The 25,387-nt window shown below is 42.5% G+C and overlaps 1 protein-coding gene across 2 annotated transcripts in view; it reads left to right on the forward strand.

Annotated features, from left to right (window-relative positions):
- Ars2 (arsenic resistance protein 2) overlaps positions 1 to 25,387 on the forward strand; it is an 842,642-nt gene that overhangs the window by 426,571 nt on the left and 390,684 nt on the right. For both annotated transcript variants that reach the window (XM_080275726.1, XM_080275727.1), the window contains one exon: positions 12,354 to 12,494. In XM_080275726.1, coding sequence (XP_080131852.1) covers positions 12,354 to 12,494 — 141 coding nt within the window. The remainder of the gene's footprint in view (positions 1 to 12,353; positions 12,495 to 25,387) is intronic.

Consider the following 25,387-nt stretch of genomic DNA (forward strand, 5'->3'; position numbering starts at 1 on the left):
CTAATTCAAGAATAAACCGACGTCTCCTATATGTGACAAAGATCTCACGAGATCTGTGGAGGAGATGGACCACTGACTACCTAGTATCTCTCAGGGAGCAACACCGTCAATTGACATACAAGAAAGGGAAGGCAGCGCCTCAAGTTAAGGATGTCGTGCTGATACACGACGACGGGCCTCGACTACTATGGCGACTAGGTCGGGTCATCAAATTGTTACGTAGTCCTGATCAAGAATGTAGGGTAGTCCAGCTAAGAACAAGCGCCTGTTTGACCACAAGACTGGTGGTTAAGCTGTACTGTGTTCATTAGAAATTGATCTAGAAGTGAAAGAAGATGACAGCCAAACCGGCGCTACCCAACATCTCCTTATACCCGTAAATGACCGATGTGATGCCCCGTTGAGGACATCACGTCGGACCGCCCTTGGTTCCACCCAAATGTGGCTTACCCTGATTGGGTGGGGACAGTTGTAAATATTGTATATATTTTGGGCGGGGGAGTATTTCGTGGATTTTGGGTTTGAATTTCCCGCCCACGACATCACATTTCTTTGTAAATAAATTCTTGTGGTAAATAATTTGGGTAAGATATTATTTATCACTGGAGATAAATCTGGTCATGGAAAAACAACAAATTTAGTGATATATTCAATAATGATAAGTTTAATTTAATTTACTTCGTGCACGACGCTGCTCGAAGCAGTTCAGTTCTCTCCCTGCTACCAGAGAGTTCAGTTCTCTCCTTGCCACCAGACAGTTTAGTTCTCTTCCCGCAACTGGACAGTAAACAGCAATCAACCATCATTCTGCACTTAATACATCAGCCCTACGACTAAGTACTCAGCATATTTATTTTAGCCCTTCAGATATTTATACTGAGTACTGATTAAAACGCCATCCACATATTGTAAATAATGGTGAGTTGTTGTTCTGCTTTATGTTAGTTGATAGTTAAGACCCCCTACATGGTAATAACTAACAAGCCTTGACCTGCTTCCAGCCCGTATCCTCTGTTTTGTGTTCGTCTTGTGATTCCTTAGACGCTTCACTTGTCGGGGTTACTACTAGTTAAATGGCTCCTTGTTGGATGCCACTATCTCCCTATTTGGTTGCTGAGGGAACAAGGCCTACAGACTCCTTCCTATTAAAGGAAATGGAATGTCTCTGAGGGTGTATAACCACATTATACTCCTCCATGGACTCAAGGCCTAATAACCCATGATCTGGCCGAGAGAAGTCCTCAGCCACATAGAATGTAGCACGTAATACAGGAGATCGTTTATCTGCCCTCAGTGTCATTGGTACCTGGCTTACGATCTTCATTTTACTCCCTGTCACACCTGTCAAAATCACATCGGGTGCTGATAATGTCCAATTTGTGTGAGGCATCAGATGTCTGAGCCTCTCCAGCACTTTACTAGAAATAATGTTTGCACATGCCCCAGTGTCCACTATCAAAGACACCTGGCCTTTCCCTATAATCCAAGGAATTGACAGCAGATTCACCTTTTTTATAGCTGCCACACATGCATCGGTGGACTGTATGATTCTTTGGGTTACTTCTGCATGCAGCCCTGAGCTTCCCTCGAATTTGCTTTACTACTCAGTTGTTCCCTGTTGGCAGTGACAATAGGGCAATAGTCCGAAGAATGAGGACACTGCCCATGTATGACACACCATCTTTGTACCTTTGGCTTTGTAGCCTTGGCCTGGTTATGCTGTGGAGGATTAGTACTTGGTTGTTTGTTGCCTACCGGCTTTTCAGAACTAGGCCCAAACGTGGCAGTCGGGTTGGCTTTGGCTGCCTGGTGTGGTGCCTTTTTAGCATGCCAGCACTTCTTATCTGTATGGCCAGCCTTTTTACACACAGTACAGAATTTTCCAGTAGTGTTTTTCTCTGTGTGCACAGCTAAGACTCTACAGCCCTTTCCTTCTGCCTTCGCCTTTAACTTGAAGTTCATGTCAGGCAAGGCTATTTCAGGAGGTCTTTTCGTCTGCCTAAGTACCTTATCCTGCCTAGCAGGGTTCAGACAGAGCAAGTACTGAATGTATTCTAGTAGTGGAGCTGCTCTCTCATAAGTCAGTTCCCGAAGCGAGTCTCCCCAGCCTGAAGTTAGCAAGGCATTGTTAGCTTTTGCATAACATCTGCCTGCCTTTGCTAAAGCCTGGCCTTCAGTACAGTTGGGATACTGCTGCGCCCTATTTGCAAACCTAAACACCCAAGCGTTTGACACATAGCAATCACGTTCAAAAGTGTTAATTAGGGCTTCCTTAAACTTCTCATATTCATGAGCAGTAGGACCAGTTTGGAATAGTGTAGCCTCAAGCATTTCAGCCGCTGGGGAATTTGACCTAATATGTGCTTTAACATGCCAAATCTTCTCCCCATCACTAGTAAGTTTCAGCCTCTGTATCTGAGCCTCACAATCTCTTAAAAACCTATGGATGTCGTATTCATCTTCCCCAGTAAACTGTATACCTGTATACAGTGAGTCCTTGAAATACGAAAACTCGAAGTACAAATTTCCGATGGTATGAAAGCGATGAATGTAGGACAAATTCCACAATACAAAAGTATGTCTCGATGGTACGAAAAGCGATACGAGAGGAAATACGAAAAATTCAAATGGGCGCGCTGCACAGTGCTGTGCTCACTTGCGGCGAGAAAACAAACTAACCCCTCTCTGGTAAACACATTTTCGCGCGCTTCCCAGTCGAGTCATGTCCGTCCTCTCCTGTCAGCTTTGCTGCGTATTACACAGTTTTTCGCTGTTCTTCCTGTTTTCATACTTTTGCCATGCCTTCCAAGCACCCTGCATCATCTTCAGCATCCACGGAACCAGCTGCCAAGAAGAAACAACATCGTACTCTGACTCTGGAGAGGAAATTGGAAATTATTAGGGTCCCACCATGTGAGTTAGCACCATATCAACGACACGAATCTCCATCCACAGCATAGGTTTGTATTTAACTGTACAGTGAACTGATGCTATAGTAATTAGTTCTATGTTTTATTTTTTAATGTCCGTACAATAGTATAGTACTGTATACGTGTATTGCATACTTCTAAATAGGAGGGGTAAAGTTTAAGTGGGGGGTCCAATGGGATCCTGGAATGCATCCCTCCCTTTATATGTATATTTCAATGGGGAAAATTGTTCTGATATACGAAATTTTTGATTACGAAAGTTTTTTTTTGTTCCTTCCCTTTCATATTTCGTGGACTCACTGTACTCGGTTGTGCTCTAGGTAGCACTTTTATACAGTCTGAGTTCGAAGGTGACTAGGCAACAAAAGGTCCTTGATATTGCCTAACCGGCGCTACAGGTGGTAAAGTTTGAGGTACACTAGCAATAGTAAGATTAGTAGTTGCCATACTAGGTACATGCCACAAAAGGAGGAGGATTCACCTGATTTTGCATGCCAATACTGTCAGTATTCAGGCCCCATAGTTGAGCATAAGGAACATTAGCAAATAAATGGTATTGTCCTTGTTGTCGAAAAGTTAGTGGGGTGCTAAACATGTTTGAGGTGTAAGTGGGTATGTGAGTGGTTGAATTGATGGACCTTGTGTATCTGTTTGAGTGACCAAGGGTGCTGCTGCAGCCTGTTCCTCAGTGTCCACAGTCTCTTCTGTGCTAGGACTGCCTTCATAAGTAAGACTAGTGGCAATTTCAGACATAATTTGTTGCTCAGGAACTGTTGAATAAGTACGACCAGAATGCAGGTGCAAAAGTGTTCAAGTCCTGTTCACTATCCAATTCCCTAGAAGTGTCCTGGCTACCTTCAGTCCCAAGATGTCCCTCACTCATATCTTTTAAAGTTTGAATGCTTTTGTCCAATGTCTCTATCCACTCACAGAATTCTGAGTTTGACTCACTGGACTCCAGTTCTGACTGTTCCAGCCCCAAAGAAGCAGCTCCTTCTTCAGTGGTTGGCTGTTTTGTATCTCCCCTAATCTTTCGGCCCCACCTCCTCATCATGTCCATCTAATCCCTGTCAGAAATTATTCCCTTCCCAGTCACAGGAAGTTAAACTGACACACAGATAGGTTAGTTATGATTTTATCAATAGAGAATGGGATACAGACAAGATACACAGAAAACAATATGTATTTAAGGGGAAACTGAGAAACCTTTATTTTTACACACACTTCCTAACTACCGTTTGCTGTTCAAAGAGTGTATTTCTTGTGGAAAGATATGCATGTACATTACCTAGGTGTCAGATGACGCTGAAGATCCACGTAGATCCACACTGCAACTCCACACACTACTCTGGGTCTCATCCCTCCAACCACACGAAGATCTTGTCTCGACTCACCTCCCGAGGTGGCTGGCTCACGGCTCGCTCTGCCCCTGCGCCTTACCAGGGTTACCAGATGTCCTCAGATGACACCACCCCTCTCTGCCCTGGCCTCAATCTCGTCTCCTCACACACACAAGGATGAGATAATTTGCCAGTTCAGTTCTCGTTTAAAGGCAGATATAATCTTGAGAGAACGAGTTCACTTCTTCGATTTTTTTCTGCTCCCACTTTATTTCACTCTGCAATTAATCCCTTTGCAAAAGTGAAATTATGATTTTCTGTTATTCATCAGTAGGATCAATGATTGGTTTTCAAGGGTATCACTGTACTAATAGAATCCCTTTCGGCATCCATTCGTATCCCAGCACTGGACCACCAATAATGTTCCCAGCTGGTATGGAATACACTAAGTTCCCCTGCTGGTCACTTCCTGCAGCAAAGTCTTGCTGCCGCGGCAGGAATAGGGGTGGTGACCTGTGAGTCAGAAGTAATGGTAGCATACAGGTGAACAGAAACTGGAGCAGATGTGTTTTCTCTCTTTATTACGCCACGGAAAGATACAACTGCGACAAGAGAGTGTATCAGAGTAGTATGTCTCCTTCTTACGAGAGCTGAGTGTAATCTGGTTGCTGTTGCTCTGCCCACACTGGGAACAGGCTTAGGTCAGCTTATTTAGAGATGCAATATCTCTTAGAGATAGTGAGAGATGTACACGAATAGGCGTGTATTACTACTTTACCATGCGCATCTTACATCCCAATAAGACTATTAATTACATAAAATACATTAACATAAATATATGTTTCTCCAAGACTTAAACATATGCATATTTTATATCCTTCTACCACCTTCTTTCACCCTGTGTGTGTGCGTCCGAAAAATGCTGGCTTGCACATCTGGGTGCTCATCTTATCCCCATGCCACACTTATAGTGAAATTGTGTTTGGTTGTTTATCTTCACACTATATTACACACTCTTTAACCCCTTCATGAACAATGATGCGTTTGTCGTCATATGGGTGTGGCTGCGACTATACTCGTCGATGCTTTTGGTGTCATTAAAGCATAAAAACTTTCGTCAGAGGAAAAGTTTTTGGCCGATCGGCATCATTTTTGGAGGCATCATAGCATCCCTGCTCCTCATCAAAAGTAATAAGTTGTCAACTGTGGGTCCCGATACCAGCAAAAGAGCAGACAGGTTATTCAGTACCAAATGAGCTGTGAGTGGGGAAGGTACTGCGTGGTTCTGTCCCTTTAAATTTCCACTCTTACTCTTGTCCCGGCCATGCAACACATTTCACTATACCAGTAGTGCTTGTGTATAGTTTTTGAACACTGTTGCGATTATATTTGGTGTTTGCAATAGGAAATTTGGTGTTTGTGAAGCAATCCTGGTCGTTATAAGCCGTTGGCCCAACGAAGATTATGGTACTGTTTCTAATCAACTACATTGCCTCTACCCGGCACCAAATGTGAGTATTCAGCTATAATAATAGTGACAGTGAATCATGTGAATATAGTGTGCATATCTAGTGTACAAAGAATTGGTGAAATACATGTAGTAGCTTAGAGGAAGGCAGGAAACTGCCCTACAGTCACGACATGGCATGGGTGCACCATAGTTTTTTGCATTTTCTCGAAAACTATGAGGCCTAGGATCACCATTGTGGCTTAAATGAAGCCAATGAAATTCTGCATAGGATGATAAAATAAAAACATGACAGTGGCATGAAAAGTTTTTCACTAGAGCTCCCCGAATAAAAAAATCTGTTGTCTGTCGGAAAGGGGTTTTACTTTTTCGCCTATAACTCGAACACCATACCTTGTATCAAACTGGGACCTCCGGCATTTGAAAGCTAATAAAATTCTCTTTGCATTGATGGTATAACATTGTAGAGATTGAATCGTAAACATTCGACTTATGATGTTGGGAAGTGAAATGTATGCTTTTGAATGTTTATTCACATGGCCCTAACATACATATAGCATGTTTTTTTGTATGTTTTTTTTGTTTATCGTTTAGAACAAGCATTGATGAATAGGAATATGTAGGTTTTGTGACAAAATAATATGTTTGGGTGGTGAAAATAAGCTGAGAATAAAAATTTTCTAGCATGCATGGGGGGGGGGGAGAAAAGCAGGTGTGTCATGTCCACAAAACCTATTAACTTATCCACACGTGAAAGGGTTAATTATGAATGAACATCTCGGTATGTAATATGTAAAAATAGTGTGAGACTTAACCCATCGTGGGAACAATGTTCAGCACCGGAACACCTCTACCCTGCACCAAATGTGAGTATTCAACTTTAAAAATAGTGACAGTGAATCATGTGAATATAGTGCGCATATCTAGTGTACAAGGAATTGATGAAATACGTGCAGTAACTTAGAGGGAGGCAGGAAACTGCCCTACAGTCATGACATGGCATGGGTACACCATAGTTTTTTGCATTTTTCTTGAAAACTATGAGGCCTAGGATCACCGTTGTGGTCTCAAATGTAAGCCACTGAAGTTCTGCATAGGATGATAAAATTATAACACTGCCAAGAAAAGTTTTTTGCTAGAGCATCCTAAAAAAAAAAATAATAATAATCTGTTGTCTGTCGGAAATGAGTTTTACTTTTTTGCATATTACTCGAACACCATACCTCTTATCAAACTGGGACTCCCCTCCATTCAAAAGCTAATAAAATTTTCTTTCCAATGATGGCATAACATGTTGAGATTGATTAGTAAACATTTGACTTATGATGTTGGGAAGTGAGATGCATGTTCCCGAATGTTTATTCACACGGCCCTAACGTACATAGTGCTTTTTTTATTATTTCTTTTTTGCTTATCGTGTTGAACAAATATCGATGAATTGGAATATGTGGGTTTTGTGGGAAAATAAATATGTTTGGGTAGTGAAAATAAGCTGAGAATACACTGTTGGAGTGTGCGGCTGGTGGGGGGGAGGGGAGAAAAGACGATGTGTTGTGGAACAGAAAACTTATGAAACTTATGAGCGCACGAAAGGGTTAAGGGGTTAATGGAATACATTATTGTTTGCATCAATACTCTCTCTTTCACATTACACAAAAACCAACTAAAGAATGAGCACTAAATATATGTTTAACTTTCATCTAAAAGACCTTACCAATTCATATTCCTCTTGTTTATTTTATGTATTTTTCTGACTTTAGGTTAGGTTGGATGTGGTTAAATTATTAGGTACAGTTAAACTCGGTTAGGTTAGGTTTAGTTAAACACTTAGGACAGTACTTTCCACCATTATGCTGAGGAATCAAACAAGAGCTGTCACAGCCGTACATCAAAAAACAACGGGGAAACAGATTTAACAAGCAATGTTTATTTGTGGGTAATGCATTACAGTATTAGTGGTTCATGGGCTTTGCAATTACCGGTAAATGTCATTTTCAGGATGGTGTCAAGAATGAGAGAATTTCAAGAATTGGCGAGGGGCTTGGATTGTAACCCTCACCAATATGGGGGATGGTTACTGTACTGTATGATAATGTGCAATATTTTAATCAATACGGTACTATACATAAATTTGAAAAATATAGAAACTAGTGAACATATACAAGTGTAATGATACAGTAGTCCTTCAAGTCACAGATAACACTTCCTAGACTGCTGAGATGATTCCGAACATCTGCTGAAAAATCAAAGACTTTCGTAAATGGGACTATATATCAAAACTGCTAAAATATCGTATCTACTGAACAATCAGCTGCCGAATAATTGGGCTTTTACCATATCCAAAGTAATGCTAAATGCCAAGAAATCATGAGAAAAACACTGAAAACAAAAAACACCTGCCCTATTCACTACTGTATGTACAGTATCCCTCCTAATTTTGGCACTATTGTTCGGTCATTCTGCCATATTGAGACATCAAAACACACAATGGATTATCCATATTAATGCCAAGCACCAAGAAAACCATTAAAAAAACATTGAAAACCAAAAATCACCTTACCCATACACTTTGTGAAGTCTGTATATTGCCAGACTCCTTAATGCCGTAAGGGATGGCCACAAACAAATCACCTCCATGTCGCCCTGCTCAACACCATTTCACTAACCTGCTCCCAGGCCACACCCCCGTCGCTCATATTCCTCTCCACTCCATCCCTCCACCTCATCCTTGGCCTCCCCCTCCCTCTCTCTCCCTCCACCTCATCCTTGGCCTCCCCCTCCCTCTCTCTCCCTCCACCTCACTCACATACACTCCCCTTGTCAGTCTCTCACTCTCCATCCTTTCCATATAACCAAACCACCTCAGTGTGTTTCTCCTAATGCATCCTATCACATCCACATCCACACCACAATGCTCCTTCACTTCCTCATTCATCAGTCTGTCTCTCCATGTGACTCCACATGCTCCTCTCAGATAACTCATTTCCGCTTCTCTCACTCTTGACTTTTGTCCCTCCGATAATGTCCAAGCTTCACTTCCATACGTTAAGAGTTGGTATCACAATACTGTCATGTAGTAACTTTTTCCCTTCCATGATCGCTTCCCTGTTTCTTATCACTGCTTTCAAGGAACCAGCAACCTCTCTTCCTTGTTGTACCTTTTCAAGCACATCATCCTCTAAACACCCATCCTTACTCATCACACTACCCAAGTACTTAACCCATGGATTGCGAACCACAGCTCAGGCTGGGTAGCGTTGCTTTGCGAGCCACAACTCAGGCTGTGCTGGCCGTGCATCACTGCTTACTACTCTACCCCTGTGCAAACTTACGCCTGGTACTATGCAAAGACTGAGAGAAAGATTTTTTTCTTTTCATCAGTTGATGCCCTAAATGTTTATCTTCAAGTTTATATTAATTTTTTTTTTTTTTCAATACTCTGCGTAGATTTAGGCATGGCCCTACACAAAGATGGAGAGAGAGAGATTATTTTTTTCACTAGATGATCCCGTGGATCTTCATTTTTGCACACCACGAGGTGGGATAAAAAAAAAAAAAGGTAATATCACAATCCATGGGTTAAGTGCAGTCACATTTTCCAATTTCCTCCTCATCCAACCTCACCGTATATTCACTGACTTCACTTCTCTCGAAGACCATAACTTTACTCTTCCCTACATTCGCCTTTAGATTGTTTCTTACACACACTCCCAAACTTGTCCACCAAGCCTTGCAGCTCCCCTTCATTTTCATTTAACAGAGGATCATCTGCAAACAACAGGACACGGAGTTTCCAAACACTGCCCTCTCTCATTAAGGCCACTCCAGCATCCACTGCCCTACCTTGTATCTCTTTTATAACCTCATCCATATACAGATCAAAAAACCAAGGAGACGTGACACATACCTGTTTAAATCCAACCTTCAGGTAGAAAAATTCACTCACTTCACTATCCACATGCAATGCAGCCTTAGGACCCTCATACATACTCCTCACGGCATTAAGCAGCTTCACATACACTCTATATATTCTTAACACTTTCCACAATCCTTGTCTATCCACCCTGTCATATGCTTTCTCCAAATCCATGAAGGCCACATACAACTTATTTTCCTTCTCCAGAAACTTTTCCACTAAAGATCTAAGAATGAGTATCTGATCTACACAACCTCTTCCCTTCCTAAATCCACCTTGTTCTTCTCCAACTATACGGTTAGCGTTAGCCAGAGTCACTAGTGCCCTACCCTCTTCCAGCTCTACTCGCTGCTGATTGGCTGAGATAATTATTCTTTTTATTGATGGAATAATTAGCCTTACCACGAAATAGTATCATATTATTTACTTTTTCTTTTAATTCATTTCTGCATGATAAAGGAAATAATAAAATTTGCTAAATGAATCAGAATCAGTTTGAAAAGAAAGAACCCGCCACCTCCCGCGACTGCTGCCAATTTTTGGCGCCAAGAAAGTTTGGAGCTTGGCAATAACACATTCTAGCTGTGCTGCTATTACTATTAAACAAATTAAGTTATCTATCTGTCATGTCTGGTAAGTTACCACAGTATCATAACCATATTGTAATTTTCCTTATTTATTTCTCTCATTAATTTCCTTATAATTAGAGGGGTTGAATACAGAAGTAGGAAAACAAAATGTCAGTGGCTTCACCTACTCAGTATGTAGCTTACATAAATTGTATTCCACCTGTTGCATCATAATACAGTCCTTAGGCTATAGCAGAATGATTACAATATAAATTATGTATTTGTATTTTCCTATAATGGACACATTGTGTCATCCAAAGGGGGGAAGGAAGGAAATGTCCCCCTCCCCTCCCACTTTTCAGTCAGGGGGGGACAGTGGTAATATAAGTCAGGATAATATTAGAAATTAAATATACCTCACTTGATTTACAGCCAGGTTTGCCTATCATCAGTATTTATAACAAGAGAGAGTACGTGGGTGTTGTCTCCCTAACAAAAGTTTAACTCCTTAACCATGGGGCGTCACTTTCGTGACGCTCAGGCGTAATGGATCGTATCGTGTTGCTTCACTTTTACGATTCTGTGTTATTTTGAATTCTCCCGGGCTTTCAAGTGGTGGCTTGTATTATCTATTAGTACTGCCAGTGTCTAACAATAGTCAGCGCTGCTAATATCATCTGTACTCCCATCCATTGTTGACAATTTAGCTCTTTATCCCCATTCTTGACTCCCCTCCCTACCTCCCTTCCATTGCCCTCTCCAATCGCCTGCCGGGCCGCGTTGCGCTAAGCAAATCTTCCCCGGAATTTTCCACTGATTTCATCCATTGAAATAACCCTATGCCCTATTCTTATACAAAACAGTTCACTAAGCCTGTCATCATGTTGACAGAGGATGATTTGCTTCAACTGAGTTAGCAGTCATGTATAAAACAAATTAGATGGGTGGTATTAGATTGAACAGTGATTATTGTTAGTGTTGTTTTTGATGATTTGACCCCAGCCTTCCTTCCCCGTCTGTCTTCCTTTCCTTCATTCTTTTCTTTTCCTTCTGCCTAGAGGTGACCTTACACTCCCTCTTTTGTCTTTGTTTCCTTCATTCTTTCCTCATCCTTCTGCCTATGGATGACTCTACACTGAGTGACAAGCCAAATGGTTTCCTGTACACCAGGAAACCATTTACTACGCTGGGTGGTCATCATATAACTGGATTATGGTGCCTGGTTTTTTTGTTGGGTAATTCAGGTGCTCCAATCCGATTGAGCCTGTGTGGGTTTATATCCAAGGGATGGTTGGGGTTTATTGCTCACATAATGCCACACAGGGATGAGTGAGGCTGGTCACTTTCATCTTAAATGTCAGGACCAATTTGCCTAGCCCTGGGCTCCTACACACCTCATGGGGAAACATAGGATTGGATGATGGATGAATGGGCCCCAACCTCATCAGGATGGAACCCTGTGAGCTGCAGACTGAAGTTGCCTTTCTTGGGTAATCCACCATCCTCCTTTTAGGGCAGTGGAAGGATGTTTGTGCTATCAGGCAGCAGTTTATATTGGTGCCACCACATGAAAACATCACTTTCAAGCAGCAAATGGAATGATGATGGATTTATCTCAGTTGTCTTAGCAGCTAGGGAAATTCTGTTTGTTACACCCCAAAGAACACTTCCTGTACCAGTAGTCCAAATGATACCAAGTAAATTTTTTGTCTTAAAAAAAAAGAAAGAAAGATATTTTTGGCTCATTTCTTAATTAAAAGCTGCATCAGCCATTTCATATACCCAGCAATTGTAGAATAGCATGACCAGAAGCTGTTGTATGCATCAGGTTGTGCTGCAGGGCTGACCCCTTTTTTACTAGAGATCTCCCATAAATCAAATAAATGTATGAAAAAAAAAAATAAAAAAAAAAAAAATAAATAAATCATAGGACTGAAGGAGTTAATGGGGATACTGTAGTTTGAAGCCTCATCAACCCAAGAGTTTTTTTTTTCTCATCTGAATAAATTCAGGAAGTAGCTAAAATAGCATTAAAACAAATGTCTTACTACAAGTTGTGAATACACTTTAGCCCATATCATCACAACATGATTTATGTGATCCACGTTAACCTAATTACTCCTGGTTTAGATGTGTCGCCGGTACAACGGGTTCCTCCGGGCAGCCATTGCAGACCCACAGCCAGAACGCCGGTGGTTCCGTCGAGGATGGGTCACCTTCAAGAGGCACGTCAATATCAAGGATATTTGCTGGAACCTCAATAATATCAGGGTCAGTGACTTAACACCAACAGGTTAGCATGGGCCTATAATTTTGCTTACTGATTTTTTCGGTAAATGAAAGAATGATTTTCTAATAACTATTTCTGTTGTACTGACTTTAGTTGATAGGATATGAAGTGCTTAGGTGATGTGTAATACTTAGGTAATGTGTAGTGCTTAAGTGTGAAAATTGTGTCTTTGAGGAGGAGTAAGAATTCCAAGGACTGCAATGATGAATGTGGTCTATTTAATAGGGCATGCAGTTGAGTAGTTCTCCAACATTAGTCTGTTTATGACATGAGATAGATTCTGGGAAGCCTCGTTGTATTTCAAATGTGTGGAAAATTGTGCCGTTTATTTAAATGTGAAATAGGGGGTTAGGTACTGCAGCCCCAAAATTTTCTCCAAGAAAAACATAATATCCACAAGAAGTCTGATAAGGACCATATCCATGGACTTAAAAAAAAATCCAAATAGTGCGTAGTGTTGTTGTTTTTCTGTCACAGAATCCAATCAGAAAAGCCTTTGTACAGTTGGAAAAACATATGAGAAATTACAGAAGGCCTCTGCTCAACCAACTGGGTCAAAAACCACAAAGCATCTTAGGAACCCAGAGTTGAAAAAATAGAAATGAAGAGTACCTAAGTTGAATGTGTAGAGCTGGCAGATTCAGTGTTTTATATAAAACATTATGTGTTATGTCAATACAAACTAGCTGTTTTGATATAGACAGGTTGTTCGTGGAGAGTGGGGATTAAGTGAAATGTTGATGAGCAGTGTAATTTTGAAGTTTCCTTATTTGGAACAGTGAAAGTCTGTGAACTGGATTTCGTCATATTGTGTGAAATGGTACTTCTATGGTGCCAAGTGATAGCATACTTGGGGTTGGAATATTTGGTTCTTGTCAGTGATACGTTGACTTGTTCATGTAATTATGCAATCGATAAAATACTGTACAGTGAATTCTCAATGCTATCTATCTATCTATTGCCAGATGCCCTAATCTCGAAAGGGGTGGCAACAAACAAATCGCCTTAAGTTGCCCTGTCACCCGCCATTTCACTGCCCTGTTCCCAGCTCACACACCCCCTCTCTAATATACCTCTCCACTCCATCGCTCCATCTCATCCTTGGCCTCCCCATCCCTCTCACTGACATACATTCTCCTTATCAGTCTCTCACTCTCTATCCTCTCCACATGGCCAAACAACCTCGGTGTGTTTCTCCTAATACTTCCTATCATATCCACATCCACACCACAATGCTCCTTCACTTCCACATTTGTCAATCTGTCTTTCCATGTGACTTCACATGCTCCTCTCAAATAACTCATTTCCACTGCTCTCACTCTTGACTTCTGTCCCTCCAACCAGGTCCAAGCTTCACTTCCATACATTAGAGTTGGTATCACAATACTGTCATTTAGTAACTTTTTCACTTCCATGCTCACTTCCCTGTTTCTTATCACTGCTTTCAAGGAATTAGCAACCTTTCTTCCTTGTTGTACCCTTTCAAGCATTTCACCCTCCAAACTTCCATCCTTACTCATCACACTGCCCAAGTACTTAAACTTACTCACATTTTCCATTTCCTCCTCATCCAGCCTCACTGTATATTCACTGACTTCACTTCTCTTGAAGACCATAAGTTTACTCTTCTCTACATTGACCTTTTGAGTCCATTTCTTACACACACTCCCAAACTCGTCCACCAAGCCTTGCAGCTCCCCTTCATCTTCACTTTACAGAGGATCATCTGCAAACAACAGTACAGGGAGTTTCCAAACACTGCCCTCTCTCATTAGGGCCGCTCCAGCGTCCATTGCCCTACCTTGTATCTCTTTAATAACCCCATCCATATACAGATTGAAGAACCATGAATACAGGACACATCCCTGTTTCAATCCAACTTTCAGATAGAAAAATTCGCTAAGTTCACCATCCACACGCACTGCAGCCTTAGCACCCTCATACATACTCTTCACAGCATTCAGCACCTTCTCATCTACTCCATATATTCTTAATACTTTCTACAATCCTTGCCTATCCACCATGTCATATGCTTTCTCCTAATCCTTGATAGCCACATACAACTTCATTCCCTTCTCTAGAAATTTCCACTAAAGATCTAAGAATGATATCTGATTGACACAACCTCTTCCCTTCCTAAAACCTCCCTGTTCTTCTCCAACTAATTCCTCTGTTATTTCCTTAACTCTTTCCATAAGTATCCTACCATATATTTTTCATATTACACTAAGAAGACAAATGCACCAATGATTACCACACACTTATTTTTCCCCCTTTTCGTTTTTACAAGGGAATAATTATACCTGACTTCCAATCCTCTGGGACTCTACCTTCCTCCCAGGCCAGTGTGCACATCTTCCACATCCATTCTACTACTATCTCTCCCCCATGCTTCAGCATTTCACCACACACTTCATCAATTCCTGAGGGTTTCCCCGTATTGACTTTCTTCATTTCTCCCACAACTTCCATCCTACTGATTTCTTCCCCCCTTCTCACATCTGTCCGTCTCCAAACCATTCCCCAGCCACTTACACATGCATTACTTTCATTCTTTATGTTAAAAAGTTCCTTAAATTGTTTTCTCCATATGCTCAATTTTTCTCCCTTCTCCACCAGTAATCTACCATTTTTATCTTTCACTCCCCAACTAAATTCTTTGGCACCCTGTATAACACTCTTTATCTCTTTCCAGAACATTTTCTTACATTCCCTCCACTTTACACTCAAATTCCATCCAGATTCCTTATCCACTTTCTTCATACTCTCTCCCACTAATCTTTTCGCCTCTCTCTTCCTCTCTACGTATAACTCTCTCTTCCGTATCTCAACGTCTTCCATGCCCCAGTTTCCCATCCACTCCCTATATGCTTTCTTCTTTTGTGCCACAGCCTGTCTCAACTCTTCATTCCACCATGCTGTTTCCTGCTCCCCCTTTCATTTTCTCATCACCCCACACACCACCTCACATGCTGCACAGGTTTCTTCTATGAATGTCTTGCCCACACCTTCCACATCCCCCATCTGCCCCAATCCATAGGTATGCAATCACTCCCCCACTTCCCTCTTATATTCTGCCTTATTTCCATCCTCTTGTAACCTTTCCACCCTCCATGTATAAACTGCTTCCTCCTGTCCTTCCCTTCTTCTATATCTCCATTTCATTTAGACCTTGATTCTGACCACCACCACCAAGTGGTGGTCAGAAAGTCCACTCTTCCAGCCTCTACATACTCATGCTCAGGCCGAACAGGGTGGTACTCCCGAGGGGAATGGGAATGCTGGTGATAGGGAGAGCTGGAGCTCCTGTTTCAATAGCTATCTAACCATCCCCCTTTGCTGACCTTTTCAGTGTAACAGTAACATGGAGAGTAGACCAGCATACTCTCCCAAACATTTCCTCTAACTATCTTATGCACTACACCACATGCACCTTACATTTCACACAATGTATCCCACTACTTTACAGGGGTTGGCACCAGCAAGGGCATGCGGCCAGAAAACTTTGCCCCCGCTACCTAGTGGTGGACTTCTGGGGGGAGGCGTGACAGGGGTTCCGCCGGCATAGATCATGAGTCCAGGGCGTGATGGGGCTCGGGCCTGTTCTAGAGGGTACAGGGCATTGCGGTTCCCAGGCTGCCGCTTCCGCCCAATAGAGAGGGGCCTGAACTGGGGAGTAGCGCCCCAGGAGGCTGCCCTGTCAGTGGGTGTATAATGGCGGGATAGTTGCGGTGCTAAAGCGCGCTTGGAGGGTGTCTCTGCAGCTGTCCTGGCAGGGTGCCCCGAGGCCACTACCACAGCCACTGGTAAGCTGGTGGGCTACGGGTCCCAGATCCATTGCCTGTACCTGGGAATGTGCAGTGAATGGGGCCTGTGGTATGTCTATCCCCCTTTGTTAATACTGACTATGGCAGAACACAAGAATAAGTTTCAAAGCAAGCCTGAGGACAGTAAATCACCCTGGGGGATGAGGGTGGGTTCATGGAATGTGAGAAGTTTGAGGGGAAGAGCAGGGGAAGTCGTTCAGGCATTCAGTAGGAGGTGGGTGGATGTGGCGTGTTTGCAGGAAGTCAGGTACAGGGATGGATCAGCCAGGAAGATTGTTGGGAGGGATTGCTGCTATAAGTTGTTTTGGCAGGGGGGGACAGACAGATATGGGGGTGTTGGTGTGATGGTTGCAGAGAAATGGGTGGAATATGTTATGAATGTTATGAGAGTAAGCGATAGGATATTGGTAGTGAAAATTCTATTCGGTAGGAAGATAGCTGCGTTATATCGGCATATGCTCCACAGGCAGGATTGGATGAAGCAGAGAAAGATAGATTTTGGGATGATTTAATACGTGTAGTAGGTGGTATGCGAGATGATGAGATAGTGGTTTTGGGAGGGGTCATGTAGGCGAAGCAGCACAAGGTTATGAAGGATTACATTGGGGATGTGCTTATGGTATAAGGAATGCGGAAGGGGAAAGGATACTCGAGTTTGGGGAGGCAGCGGACATGATTGTGTGCAACACATATTTTAGGAAAAGAGAGAGTAGGTTAATTACGTATGAGTCTAGGGGAAATAGCAGTCAGATAAATTATTTCCTGGTTAGAAGGGGTGATAGGAGGTTAGTGAAGGATGTTAAAATTATAAGAAGTGAGGAGTGTGTGCAGCAGCACAAACTATTGATTTGTGATATGGTGCTTAAAGAGCGAGTGATGAAAAAGAGGACTTGTGTACCTAGGAGGAAAGTATGGAAGCTGAAAAACCAAGTAGTAAGAGGTGCCTTCTATAGCGAGATGAGGAGAGTGGTGGCTGAACTGGGAGCCATAGACAGAGGCGTTAATGAACAGTACAGAGCCCTCAAGAACAATATCTTGAGAGTTTCTGATGTAACATGCGGTTTGACAAGAGGACCATCAAGACATAAAATAACTTGGTGGTGTGATGAGGGTGTAGAAGCTGCAGTTAGGGAGAAAAGAAGGCTTTTCCGGGAATGGAAGAAGGATGGTAGCAAGGAGGAATACTTGACTGCCAAGTGTACGGCTAGGAGAGAGGTATACAGGGCGAAGTCTGAGTCACAGAGACTTTTACTTGATAACCTAAATCATGGGGAAAGGAAAAATATGATATTTAAGGTGACAAATCAGATGAAGAAGGATAATCAGGATGTTATAGGTGAGAAGTGTGTGAAGAATGATGAAGGAAGAGTAGTGGTTGACAGTGAAGATATTAAAGATGCATGGAGAGAGCATTAGAGCCGGTTGTTGAATGAAGAGTTTGACTGGGACAGGGAAGGTTTGGAGCCAGCAGATCCAGTGTTTGGCCCTTGGCCTTTGATTGATACTGCTACTGTGAGTGAGGCAATAGGCAGGATGAAGGTGGAGAAGGCAGCAGGTGTGTCTAGGTTGACTACCGAAATGTTGAAGGCCTCATGCGATATAGGGGTGAGGTTAGTCACTGACCTGATAAATGTGATTATTTAAGAGTGTGTTGTCCCAGATGATTGGCTGAAGAGTGTAATTGTAAATGTGTATAAAAGGAAGGGTGATGCCCTAGAAAGAGGAAATTATAGAGGTATAAAGCTTTTAGATCAGATAATGAAGGTAATGGAGAGAGTTTTAGAAGGTATGATTAGAGAAAGAGTGAATATTGATGAGATGCAGTTTGGGTTTATGCCAGGTAGGGGGACCACTGATGCCATATTCATTGTTCGACAGCTTCAGGAAAAATATATTGGTAAGAAAAGGGATCTGTATTTTGTTTTTGTTAATTTGGAAAAGGTCTTCGACAGAGTCCCTCGAGAGGCAGTGAAGTGGGCAATGAGAAAGCTTGGGTTGGAGGAGTGGCTGGTTAGGGTGGTTATGGCTATGTATGTGGGTGCTCGCACCCAGGTAAGAGTGAATGGAGATTTGAGTGATGAGTTTTCCATGAATGTTGGTTTGCATCAGGGGTCAGTTTTGAATCCCATGTTGTTTATCATGGTACTTGAAGTTCTCTCACGTGACTTTAGAAACAGACTCCCGTGGGAGATGTTGTATGCTGATGATTTGGTGTTAATTGCCGAGAACGAATGGGAGGCGGAGGAAAGGTTTAGGAAGTGGAGAGATGATATGGGGCACAAGGGCTTAAGGGTAAATGCAGATAAAACAAAAGTGATGATATCTGTGGTTGGTGGCAGTACTGTCAAAGACGAGGGAAAGTGGCCATGTGCAGTTTGCCAGAAGTGCATGGGAAGTAATTCTACCTTGTGCGGTGTTTGTGATAAATGGGTGCACAAGAGATGTAGTGGTATCAGAGGTAGACTGTGAGATAATGCTGATTTTATGTGTACGGTGTGTCGGGGAGAGCAGGTAGAGATTGTCAGGCTTGAAAGGATTGAACTTGCTGGTGAATCTCTTGAGTGTGTGGAAGAGTTTTGTTATTTGGGAGACATGTTGTGTGCTGGAGGTGGGGCTGGAGCTAGCCCTGTGGCTAGGGTGAGAAGTGGTTGGAAGAAGTTCAGGGAGCTCTTGCCTCTTCTGACATTGAGAAGGCTCTCCCTACGTGCTAAGGGGTCTTTGTATGCAGCGTGTGTTAGGAGTGTAATGCTGCATGGTAGTGAGACCTGGACAGTAAAGGAGGAGGATATTCGCCAACTCAGACGTACAGAAATGACAATGATTAGGTGGATGTGTAGTCCGTCCCTGCGTGCAAGGTCCAGGGGGGCTGGGTTTACGATGGAATAGTTGAGAGGTAGGATGGGACTGGAATGTATTGGTGTTGTGATGAGAGGTAGATTGAGATGGTTTGGACATGTGGAGAGGATGGGGCATGATAATTGGGTGAGGAAGGTGAGAAGTGTTAATATTATGAGGGGTTATGAGAGGTAGACCGAGAAAGATGTGGAACGAGGTCATTAGTGTGACCTCAGGGTTAAGGAACTGAACAGGGAGGCTGCAATGAATCATGCAGCATGGAAAGCCGCCATTAGGTGACCAAGGCCAACGCATGCATGCATGTTGAAGCCTTTAAAAATTAAACGAATGAAACGACCTTCTCATCCTGTCATCCACACACACATAATCAGTCATTGCCTTCCGTTCGTTCAGTTCACCACCCACCCTTCTCATCACTCGCCATGTATACCTTTGGATCATTTTGTGCCTGAAGAGGGTATTGGCTATCACCAAAGAGATGCAAACCTTAAGTATAACTTGCCTTTCTAGGTGAAATTCCCACAAGATGAGCACCATCTTTATTAAAGTTTTTTTTTTAATGCATGAAGGAAGGAACCAAAGGCTAGGGGCCTGCAACCGTTCCTTCCAAAAAGAAAACAAAAACAATACAAAAGAGAGCCAAATTCTAGATGCCTTTACATGCTGCATTTCAAAGACTGGAGATCATGGTAGATTACTAGTGGAGAAGGGAGAAAAAGTGAGTAGATGGAGAGAACACTTTAAGGAATTGTTGAATGTAGAGAATGGAAGTAATACAAGTATAAGTGGCTGGGGAATGGCTGGGAGAAGGAGGGAGGTGAGAAAACAGGAGAAAATCAGTAGGATAGAAGTTGTGGAAGCAATGAAGAAAGTCAAATTGGGGAAAGCCCCAGGAATTGATGGAGTGTGTGGTGAAATGCTGAAGCATGGGGGAGAGATAGTAGTAGAATGGATGTGGAAGACGTGCAGATTGGCCTGGGAGGAAGGTAGAGTCCCGGAGGATTGGAAGTCATGTACAGTATAATTATTCCCTTGTACAAAGGAAAGGGGAAAAAGAAGTGTGTGGTAATCATAGGGGCATTTGTCTCCTTAGTGTAATAGGAAAAGTGTATGGTAGGATACTTATTGACAGAGTTAGGGAAAGAACAGAGGAATTAGTTGGAGAAGAACAGGGAGGCTTTAGGAAGGGTTGTGTAGATCAGATATTATTTCTTAGATCTTCAGTGGAAAAGTTTCTAAAGAAGGGAAAGAAGTTGTATGCGGCTTTCATGGATTTGGAGATAGCATATGACAGGGTGGATAGACCAGGATTGTGGAAAGTATTAAGAATATATGGAGTAGATGGGAAGTTTCTGAATGCTGTGAAGAGTATGTATGATGGTGCTAAGGCTGCAGTGCGTGTGGATAGTGAACTGAGTGAATTTTTTTCTCTGAAGGTTGGGTTGAAACAGGGATGTGTCATGTCTCCATGGTTGTTCAGTCTGTACATGGATGGGGTAATAAAAGGTACAAGGTAGGGCAGTGGATGTTGGAGTGGCCCTGGTGAGAGAGAGTAGTGTTTGGAAACTCCCTGTACTGTTGTTTGCAGATGTTGAGTGAAGACGAAGGGGAGCTGCAAGGCTTGGTGGATAAGTTTGGGAGAGTGTGTAAGAAACGGAATCTAAAGGTGAATGTAGGGAAAATTAAAGTGATGGTCTTTGAGAGAGGTGAAGTCAATGAATGTACAGTCGCCCCAAGAAGTGATGGCAGAGTTTCAGATTGCTTCGGTCACTGTGCACTGCCATACATTCAATGAAACAGTGAATATAAGGTAAACATTGAATGCCTTCATCACGTCATATCAAATAAAATATATATTACATCACGCTAAGAATTATGTAAAATGAATTACAGAAGGCAGTGATATATTAGAAGTTAACACTTATATAGTTACCTTTCCCAGTTTGAATGAATGTGAAATGTATTACTCCTCGCGCGGTGGGCAGTAGGCCTATAACTCCGTGTTCCTGATTTGTTTTCCAGGATTTCAAATATAGATGCTCTAGTTTTGAAGACCAGTTAAGGAAAATTATTGTGACTGCAATACACTGCCTTATTTTCAAATGCTATGGTGATGATACAGCAACAATAAGGATGCCATAACAATGAAATTATTATTCGTGATGATGCCCTACCTGCGGTAGCAGCAAGACCATGCTGTCCTTTATTCCGTCTTTCTCTCGCCGATAATAATTATAATTAGCAACTTTATTCCCAACTGATGCAAAATTATTTTTACTTGTAAGGAGGTATGACAGATTCTGCCTTTTTCTCTTACACTGGGCAATGAACAGGACCAACACATGAGTTCATAAACTCTTGCAATGCAAAAGCACGCACTCTTTACTCCATCTTTTAATCTTAATATCTGTCTTTTTAAATAAACTGTAATGTCCTGCTGAACAGAAAATGCAGATTTGTAAGTTTTGAACTCAGTGATTTGTTTATGAACCTCTGCATTTTATTACTCTTGCTAATCGATTATGCACTGAGGATATCAGACTGTGACAGAAGTTAGCATTCTCCAAGGAGCTTCGACTCTAGGCAAAGTTCGAGGTTCTTTTATTTATACTTCCTTCACCGATAGCCTTCTGGCTTATATTAAATAATCCGGAGATTTTTCTTAATGGAAAACTGGCCAAAGGCAGTGTAATAACTTCATATCTTTGAGTAAATGCTATCTCCTTTCGTGCGTGTTGATCGAAACATTTAAAATAGCTTACTGGCTTACACCGCCTTCCCGCTTTCTGTCGTCGTCCATGGAGACTTTGGAAACGGAAATAAATGACTTTAAATTATTCCCTAGTATTGTAACGGAAATTATTTTATAAATAATAATTATTAATTTTAATTGTTTATTGAAGTTCCCTTTTCTTCAGTCTTACGCTACTATAAAATTATTGCGTGTTACCACACTAGACTTGAACTCCACAAATTATTCCTGATTGTCCCTGAGCGATAGTTGTGAAATTTCAATTAGTTCCGTTTAGGATTTCCTATTATCGTAACTAACGAACTGCTTCCTACAATTTTGAAATATACAGGTTCTTCGGCATTGATTTATTGTTTTTTGTAACAATTTTACGTATTAGGTTTCACCTCGTGAAGATATAAGGAAGGTTATGTGCACTATCGCTGACCGATAACTTCTGGATACTCCGCCGTCACTTCTTAGGTCGACTGTACAGTGAGGTTGGATGGTGAGGAAATGGAAAATGTGAGAACGTTTATGTACTTGGGTAGTGTGATGAGTAAGGATGGAAGTTTGGAGGGTGAAGTGCTTGAAAGGGTACAACAAGGAAGAAAGGTTCCTGGTTCCTTGAAAGCAGTGATAAGAAACAGGGAAGTGAGCATGGAAGTGAAAAAGTTACTACATGACAGTATTGTGATACCAACTCTAACGTATGGAAATGAAGATTGGACGTTGCTGGAAGGGCACAAGTCAAGAGTGAGAGCATTGGAAATGAGTTATTTAAGAGGAGCCTGTGGAGTCACATGGAGAGACAGGCTGACAAATGAGAATATAAAGGAGCATTGTGGTGTGGATGTGGATGTGATAGGAAGCATTAGTAGGAACACACTGAGGTGGTTTGGCCATGTGGAGAGGATGGAGGGTGGGAGACTGACGAAGAAAGTGTGAGAGAGATGGATGGGGGGAGAGGGAGGGGGAGGCCAAGGATGAGATGGAGGGATGGAGTGGAGAGGTATATGAGAGAGGGGGATGTTGAATTGGGAGCAGGGCAGTGAAATTGCGTGGGACAGGGCGACGTGGAGGCAATTTGTTTGTGGCCACCCCAAACGGGATTGAGGCATCTGGCAATAGATAGATAGATAGAGACCACAGGAAGTGGGAAATACAGACAGAGGGAGACATTTCCAGAGTTGTCTAGTTGCATAAATAAAGGACTGGGAGTAACAGTTAACTCTTGCATTATATATTTGGACAGAAAAGGGATGAGAGTTTGTTGTTAGACGGGTGCTATGCGCCCGTCACTGAGGTGGAGGGATGCAAGCAGACAATTCAGAGGAGCAGCGACCATTGAAGTAGTGATAGAAAAGAGATAAAGATGGAACAGTGCAGTGAAGAGACAGAGGTTGAAGGGTGCCGGTAAGAGAAGGAGAGTTGATGAAACGAAAAGCCTTTGACTCCACCCTGTTAAGAAGAGCTGTAAGTGGGAAGCCACCTCACACATGAGAGTTGTACTCTACACAGCGACGAATAAAACTAGTGTATAAAGTCAACAACTGCGCAGGGGTAAAGATGGTACGGAGTGTGCTGAGCACACCTAATCTCGTGGAAGCAGATTTTACAAGAGATGCAATATGATCTTTCCAAGATAAGTGCTGAGTGAATGAAACTCCAAGCATGTTCAAGGATGATGCAGGATTGAGCTGGATATTATTAAACATTAGTGGGTACTCCTGTGGAAGATTGTATCAGGTTGATAGGTGTAGAAACTGAGTTTTTGATGCATAAAAAACAACTAGATTATTGTTACCCCAGTCAGAGGTACGAGCCAAGTCAGGCATTAGGTTTGCGATAGCCTCATCCCTTGTTTGTTGAAGTAACTGCTGAGATGGACGTTGCGGGAACCGAATGGAAATGGAAAGGGTGGAATCATCAGCGTACGAGTGGATAGGGTTAGATGTACAGCTTAGAAGGTCATTGATGAATAAAAAATAGAGAATCAGTGATAGGACAGTGCCCTGAGGAACACCAGTGTTGATAGATCTAGGAGAAGAACGATGGCCGTCTACAACAACGGCCATAGAACGACCAGAAAGGAGGCTGTAGATGAAGGCACAGATTGAAGGATAGAAATCTTAAGAGGGCAGTTTGGAAATTAAAGATTTATGCCAGGCTCGATCGAAAGCCTTTGAGATGTCTAGTGCAATGATAAAGCTTTCACCAAAGTTCTGAAAGGAGGATGACCAGGAGTCTGAAAGGTGGGTGAGAAGATCGCTAGTGGAGCGTCCCTGACGGAACCCATACTGACGATCAGAAAGGAGGTTGTGATAGGAAAGATCTATCTATCTATCTATTGCCAGACGCCTCAATCCCGTTTGGGGTGGCCACAAACAAATCGCCTCCAAGTCGCCCTGTCCCCCGCCATTTCACTGCCCTGCTCCCAACTCACACCCCCCTCTCTCATATACCTCTCCACCCCATCCCTCCATCTCATCCTAGGCCTCCCCCTCCCTCTTCCCCCCTCCACCTCACTCACATACACTCTCTTCGTCAGTCATTCACCCTCCATCCTCTCCACATGGCCAAACCACCTCAGTGTGTTCCTCATAACGCTTCCTATCACATCCACATCAACACCACAACGCTTCTTTATATCCTCATTCGTCAGCCTGTCTCTCCATGTGACTCCACAGGCTTCTCTTAAATAACTCATTTCCACTGCTCTCACTCTTGACTTGTGTCCTTCCAACAACGTCCAAGCTTCACTTCCGTACGTTAGAGTTGGTATCACAATACTGTCATGTAGTAACTTTTTCACTTCCATGCTCACTTCCCTGTTTCTTATCACTGCTTTCAAAGAACCAGCAACCTTTCTTCCCTGCTGTACCCTTTCAAGCACTTCACCCTCCAAACCTCCATCCTTACTTATCACACTACCCAAGTACTTAAACGTACTCACATTTTCCAATTCCTCACCATCCAACCTCGCTGTACATTCACTGACTTCACATCTCTCAAAGACCATCACTTTACTCTTCCCTACATTCACCTTTAGATTCCGTTTCTTACACACTCTCTCAAACTCATCCACCAAGCCTTGCAGCTCCCCTTCGTCTTCACTCTACAACACAGTATCATCTGCAAACAACAGTACAGGGAGTTTCCAAACACTATCCTCTCTCACCAGGGCCACTCCAACATCCACTACCCTACTTTGTACCTCTTTTATTACCCCATCCATGTACAGATTGAACAACCATGGAGACATGACACATCCCTGTTTCAACCCCACTTTCGAAGAGAAAAATTCACTTAGTTCATCATCCACACGCACTGCAGCCTTCGCACCATCGTACATACTCTTCACAGCATTCAACAACTTCCCATCTACTCCATATATTCTTAACACTTTCCACAATCCTTGTCTATCCACCCTGTCATATGCTTTCTCCAAATCCATGAA

Source organism: Coenobita brevimanus, chromosome 62, assembly GCF_032717465.1.
Source record: "Coenobita brevimanus isolate Jiangsu-jjx chromosome 62, ASM3271746v2, whole genome shotgun sequence".
In the NCBI taxonomy this organism is placed as follows: domain Eukaryota; kingdom Metazoa; phylum Arthropoda; class Malacostraca; order Decapoda; family Coenobitidae; genus Coenobita; species Coenobita brevimanus.